Source organism: Mytilus edulis, chromosome 4, assembly GCF_963676685.1.
Source record: "Mytilus edulis chromosome 4, xbMytEdul2.2, whole genome shotgun sequence".
NCBI lineage: Eukaryota > Metazoa > Mollusca > Bivalvia > Mytilida > Mytilidae > Mytilus > Mytilus edulis.
Genome location: NC_092347.1, coordinates 60,991,386 through 60,998,633, shown reverse-complemented (window position 1 = coordinate 60,998,633; position 7,248 = coordinate 60,991,386). Strand labels below are relative to the sequence as shown.

General features: G+C 31.0%; 1 protein-coding gene across 1 annotated transcript in view; it reads left to right on the top strand.

Annotated features, from left to right (window-relative positions):
- The first annotated feature begins 285 nt into the window (after positions 1–285).
- Positions 286–7,248, top strand: part of LOC139521463 (NBAS subunit of NRZ tethering complex-like) — an 81,996-nt gene continuing 75,033 nt past the window's right edge. Inside the window, exons 1-9 of the mRNA XM_071314938.1 lie at positions 286–381; positions 1,537–1,590; positions 2,481–2,524; positions 3,129–3,209; positions 4,089–4,136; positions 4,587–4,764; positions 4,991–5,079; positions 5,993–6,284; positions 6,627–6,701. Of these exons, the coding sequence (XP_071171039.1) occupies positions 286–381; positions 1,537–1,590; positions 2,481–2,524; positions 3,129–3,209; positions 4,089–4,136; positions 4,587–4,764; positions 4,991–5,079; positions 5,993–6,284; positions 6,627–6,701 (957 nt within the window). The remainder of the gene's footprint in view (positions 382–1,536; positions 1,591–2,480; positions 2,525–3,128; positions 3,210–4,088; positions 4,137–4,586; positions 4,765–4,990; positions 5,080–5,992; positions 6,285–6,626; positions 6,702–7,248) is intronic.

Sequence of the window (7,248 nt, the reverse complement as noted above, 5' to 3'; positions counted from 1 at the left end):
GTGCAACACAATCATAAGCACAAAGGAATTAATTACCTAAGAAAACTGTTCGATTAGATTTGAACAAGATTTTGAAACTTAGTACTTTCTTTACACCTTTTGGTCCCTGGTGGAGAGTTGGTCTAAATTGCAATTATAAAGTGACCACATACATTAAATAAAACCACGAATATTTTTTCTTGACATAATCCTTTTAATGAACTACATGCAGAGCCTGATCATTTATTGATTTTCAAAATTTTTATTTCAGAACTTCTTTTGATCTTTGTGTCTTAAAATGTAAATATGGTGAACGAAGAAGACGACGTGGAACTAGCAGAAGAAAACATATTGTATGACTTAACAGTCCAAGCTGAATGGCCCCAAGAATCAGAAATTTTTGTACGTCTACCTTACTATTCACTTTCTCTGTTTATGCACCATATTTTATCCTAAAACAAAGTGTATTTTTGCTTTCCTATAAACCCTTTTGACGTTTGACTTTTGTGAGCTTTTTCCTACACAGGCTACAGTCACTCTATATATTTTCTTTTAAATTTTGTAAAATTTGAAATAATATTAACATACAAAAGCGCTATTTTTTTCCAATGACAAACATTGACTTCTCTTTTTTAGTGGCCAGGTGAGCCTTTCTCATCACTTGTTGTCAGTCGTCGTCCATTAACTGTTACAACAACCGTCTCCTCTAAAAATAATGGCCCAAGTTCAACCAAAGTTGATCACAATCATCATTAGGGTATCATTTTAAATAAATGTGTCTGGGGTAAACAAGTTTATTAGGCTGAGATCTATCCGCCTTGATATTTTCAGATGAATCAGACGACCTGTTGTTGAGTTGCTGTCCCTGAATTGGTAAATTTAAGCAGTTATTGGCTATTATCGTATATGTCATTATAGATAGAGATAAACGGTAATGAGAAATAATGTTCAGCAAAGTAAAATCTACAAATAAGTTTATATTTACATGTATAACCAAAATTGTCATCACACCCTTGGCTTTGGGAGTTGTTGCCCTTTATTGTAAATTTTTGTCATCTTTTTCTTTTACACAAATTTTCCCCACTTAATCTACTGGGCCAAATAGAATATAACTTAGCAACAATTTTCAATAGGCTACCTTGATTAAAAATGTATCAGATGACCATCAAGGCCGTCATGGCTATAGAAATAGAACATAGGGGTTTACTTCAGAAGTCTAAGGGAAAATTTTAAAAAAAGGACAATTTCAAATGGTCACAACTTGAAAACTAACTTGAATAATGATTAGGGGTCTTCAGTAACTATTGTAAGACTAGTACAATTGAATGATCTGCTTTTAATTTAAATACTGGACCAAATTAAACCAAACTTGACCTCAATCATTATTATGGTATTGTATACTATTAATTATGATTTTAATCTTTATATTTGATGATTTTGAAAGCAACAGTAGTTACAGGTGTATGACACAGGCTTTTGGGAGCCTCTAGTTGTAATAATTCTTTGGTGCAAGCTCTTTTCACAAACAATTACATGTATTGATATTTTTGTTTACAGACGAGAGGAGCCAGAGATAAAGGCCATGTATCTTTACTGGGCAGACTAACATCAGTAACACAAAGTAAATAGATAATAAAGTATAAAGCTCTAATGTTTTCCTGGTTTTTTTTCCTGAGGAACAGTCATGATGAAAAGGCCAAATAAAAAAGAATGTGTGGTTCCAGTTACATCTCAAAAATGGTTAGGGTAGGTAGGTAGTGATTTTTTTTTATTTTATGGGTTTTTTTTTACATCGAGTCTATTGGAGCAACATTCTGACTTTAACAGCGCTTAATGAAAAATGACAATAAAATCTTTAGGGTAGGCTTTTTTTAAGCCAAAAAAGTAGGGACGGTAGGGTTACTGGAACCACACATATATTTTTATTTGGCAAAAACAGGAAATGCTGTTCGTTTGAATTTTATTTCATGCTGGGAGCAGTATATCTAATGGGAAATGAATTTCACAAGACTTTGCGAGATTAATGGATTTTGGTAGCGTCTGACTGAAAAACTATAGGAATTGCTCATTAAATTAACCACATAGTATTAATCACAAATAAATACAAATTTTATCATAAAGTAGATATATTTTGTCATATAAAATTACCAAAATAAGTGTGATTTATTTGATATGAAGTATTTCATAATGTGTTTGAATTCCGGAATGCAATCGGCACCATTTATTTATTGCCCTGTGTGCATTCTGTACTCTTCAGTAACAAAATGAATGCAATTATAACAAATTTGAATTGACAGATTACAAGTTTGACATAGTAGCATCACTTACCACATCTTCTTATATCTATTTCAATTAAAAAATCAAGATCATGGGTACAAACTCATGACGCTCTGTTTAAGGATGCTGATCTCTAGTTTAAATGTTAAATGTCTTCCACAATTATAATATTGTACATGTCCAAAAAGAAAAATATTATTAATATATTCTTATTTTAATTTTAGGAAGTATTTGGACATTTTTTGAGAACTCTTGGAATACCAATCATGTAAGTCAGTATTGTAATGTATGATATAATTGTTCATAGACTATGAAGGTTTTTGAATGTAAATATAAAAAGAAGGTTTGTAATGACTGCCGATGAGAAAACTCCCCTCAAGAGACCAACAGACATAGATATAGGTTGTTTTAGACATTTCATACCCATTTAGGAAATATTTTGGAAATCAGACACACTAAAGTACTGAATAACCAATTGATAATACAAGTTATGTAAATGAAAATGACAGATTACGAAAATGTTATTGATTTATTTCTTTCAATTGATGCAATTTTATGAAATTATATTATATGTTAATTGTTTTCATAAAAATATTTGAAACTATTGTTTTTTTTTATCATTGTTACACAACACTAGAACTTGCAGCTTTGATGACAAACATCAAATGTAGTTCCAGTTGTATTGAACAAATCTTTCAGATTTTTTGCATAAAGTCGAACTTACACTTAATTCTAGAGCAATCAGAGTGAAAACTATCAGACATATTACAGTAACAACTAATTAATTGTCATGCAAATATTTACAAATGTTTCTGTATGTGAAATGTGAAGATTTGAGATTTTATTCAAATAATTTGATATTTTCTTTGTAGTTCTGCAAGTCCTTGTTCCCTGCCACAAAAATTACTGAAGTTGGTTAACAGTCAGATAAACTGGCATATTGCCATAGCAAGGTAAATATTAACTTTAGCAGATATTACTTTGCAAATAAAGGAAATAAGTTATACTTGAAACAACTACACTAACAAAATCAGTTATTCAATATTTAGGTCTTATCTGTTTTCACATCAAAATTATATAAATCTATTGCATACTCACTGGTATGTCCAGATAGTATATAGCCTGTCCCAAGTCAGGAGCCTCTGGCCTTTGTTAGTCTTGTATTATTTTTATTTTAGTTTCTTGTGTACAATTAGGAGTTTAGTATGGCGTTTATTATCACTGAACTAGTATATATTTGTTAAGGGGCCAGCTGGAGGACGCCTCCGGTGCGGGAATTTCTCGCTACATTGAAGACCTGTTGGTGACCTTCTGCTGTTGTCTTTTCTATGGTCGGGTTGTTGTCTCTTTGACACATTCCCCATTTCCATTTTCAATTTTATACCCTCTGATGCTGTAATTAGTACTGTTTGGCATCTGCACTTTTGAATTTTCCAAACAAAATGATCATTGTTGATTAACTCATTGTTGCGAGTCTAATTTGTATGAAAACCTCAATTTGGTTCACATTTTAAATTTTTTTAAATATAAAAATAACAGATGTATAATTGCAAATGAAATTATTATCCACCAAAGTTCAGATAAAGTGGATGTTCACAATTAAAGCCATTGAGAAAACCCCATACCATAAAGTTGGCTATAAAAGGCACAGAAAAAAACATCTTCAGAAAACATTAGCAAAAAAAACAAAACAAAATAGAAATATCAATTAGGAAGTACAAGACATTGGTGTTGACGTATTCCTTCTATATTTACATTTTACTGAAACATATTTTACAAGCAGTTACATATTATGAAGGATAATTCATTTCATTATAATGTTTTCATTACAGCGAATGTACATACATTGCAATACTTCAAGACCAATGTGTGGAAATCAGGTACACATTTGTTTAATATAGTTTTGTAGTAATCATTAGTCTTATAGTACTATATGTTTTGAATATTATCTATGTTCTCAGACTCCATTACTTTGAGATCATTTTCATGTTGACCTTAAAATAGCTTAATATTTAGTAAATGTTTATTTCTTGAATTTTCTTGAGTTTATACGCATATAGTTATATACATCTGAATTTATGATGCATAAAAGTTACACTGACATAATTAGAGAAAACTAAAAACTTTATGTTGACTATTTTATTTTTTATCTGTGCTCTTTAGTAATATCTTCACAGGATTTGTTTTCTTTTTTTTTTTTTAAATTTGAAACTTCATCAGTTTTCTTCAAAAAGATACACTAATCTTTATCTTTATTTGCTAGGAAAGAACATATCTTTATTCATATTTTGTTCTTAAACTTTGGTCAGATATGTTTGATTTTTATACAGGTCTAAAAGGGACAAATTTGAGAATGTGGTTGGCAGAGGTATTGTTCCCAGAGATCCATATCCACAATGGCGTCAGGTGACATGGAGCCCAGACAATACCATGGTAGCTTGCTCTAGGAGCAATGGGACAGTAGATGTTTTTGATATTGTTGGAACACAGCTCTTTACTATCAGTGGGGTATAGCTTTTTATATATCATGCAAATTCATTGATTCCATTAGAAGAACAATTCTTTAATGTTTTGTGTATGGAAATTGATTATTTGTGGAAAACTTTAAAATGTTGTCATAGTTTCATAAGTTATTTAGTTTCATAAGGTAAAAAAATATAAGTCAAACTTATTATGTCTATATTCACATGCTAATATTAAGCATTATTATTTAAATGTCTACATTTATTTACAGGAGGCCCAAGAAGACATGACTAAGCCTCTAGATTTGAGCAGAGCTGTGGCAGGATTGTTGTTTACTGATCTTAAGTTAGAGGCTCCATGGTAATAACAAAATGCAGAAGTTACTCAAAAAAAGAAACCATAATGCACTCATGAATAAAACTATTTTTTTTGGGGGTATATGACAGCAACCCCAAAAACATAAAGATTGAAAAGGGCAATAACATACAAGTATTTATGTTATATATAAAAAAAAGAAGATGTAATATGATTGCCAATGAGACAAATCTCCACAAGAGACCAAAATGACATAGAAACTATCAACTCTATGTCCAGCTCTTAATCATACAGAGTCGCTGTTAACAACCCAAGATAGGCTTCAAACAGGCATGTTGAATGAAGATATGATAAGTTGTATGCAAATAGCTTGATACTTTTCCATGGTACAGTGAAACCTGTTTAAACTGAACTTCTTCGGGACTTACGATTTGATCTGTTTTTGGCCGCTGTTCAGTTTTATCAGGTTCACAACTAACATAATTTGATATGACGGCACTTAAGAACATGTTTGGTTTAGACAGTTTTCAGTTTATGCAGGATTCTGTTTAGTTAGGTTTCACTGTATTTCTATTTGGGTAAAAATTTATTTTATATGTATGAACTTGTTTCCTAGTCTTGAAAGCTATCACATTATCTGTTATGGTACTAATGTCTTAAAAGACAGACTGACTCTTGGACTTTCTCCCTTTCATTTGAGTGGATGTGTAAAAACTATGAACTATATCTGGCAAAAAAAACCCGAAAGACTGTTTTGTTTAGTGATTTTAATTTTAGATACTTAATTTTCTATAGCCAGCTTTATTCTTCTTAATTCTCTATAACCAGCTTTATTCTTCACAAAACTATTAATAATAAAATGTTTTAGTGGAGAATTTTTGAAAAAAATATCCATTTCTGAACTTTGCATGCCTTTGTTTGACATTTGTTGTCCATTTAAAATGTTTTTTAATTGCAGGTCAGCAGAGTTATTAGTTGTCAATTATCATGGAAGACTGAAAAGCTACCTGGTTGATAGGGACAAAGGTTTCCAAACACGACATCATTTCCTGTTTAACCATCAGTACCCTTTAGGGATCAGTTCTATTGTGTACTATGAGCCAGCTAAAATTCTATTGGTGGGAGGGCTTGGAATGCAGACAGAGATTGCATTGAGTCGATCTATGGAAGAGGGTGTGACAGCCTGGAGAATTTTATCTGATTATCCTTATTATAAGATGGTGACGGATTATGAACAAGATTTAAAACAGGTACTTATAAAATCAAGGAAATAAGGGAAAAAGGATAACAGTTTTTAAAAGAAAGGTATTATTTTAAATGTCATACAAGAAATATTTGATTTTTATTTTAAGGTTATTCTGTTCAGTTTTAGAATAGATTTATTGTGTTCCACAATTTTGTTCATTTGTTGAAGTTTCCTAAAAACAGATTTAATTTTTTTCCTGAAACTTCAGATGAAATTGAGAGTGATATTTGTTCTATGTTCTGAAATAATGGAATAATATTTATATGTTTGGCCACAATTGATTCTTTGCATATCTTATTTTGTAATTTGCAAATCTTATTAAAGTCAGTGACAATTTTTTACACAGGCTCAGCAAAAAAGAACCTTGATGAAAAGACTGAAATCTGTAAATGGTATCTTTAACAGGAGACCACATGTTCAAGTAAATAATAATATTGTGTCTTGTGTTCACTTTTTAAGCTTTAAGGCTCTGAGCTAATCAAGTATAAAGTTAACTAGAGTTGTTTCGTTGACTTATATCAATACTTTCGTCTACATTTTCATGCTGGAGTAGTCAATCTTCAGAATGAACCAAAAAAGGTTGTATATGTTCAGTCATGTGTGAATCTTAAAACTTTAGAAAGAAGGATATTAGGTAGGTGTAAATAAACCATTATCCCACCACCTAAAATTGTGAACATCTGCAGGTTATCTTAGCGAAACAAATCTTTTTCAACAACATACATATTTAATTTGCCTTTTCAGAATCTAAAGGACTATGGGTAATCTCATTGTTCGTACACCAAAATGAAAATAACCTTTTGATGGATTTACATTGTTTAGAACATTCTAAACCAATAACAACGTTTTGGTGTACGCTTTTAAAAAATATTACCCAGAATGCAATAGATTCTGAAACGGCAAATTGTAAACTCTATAACCTTTTGTAGACACAAAGAAATATCACAGATGTCTATCCTGGTCAGCAA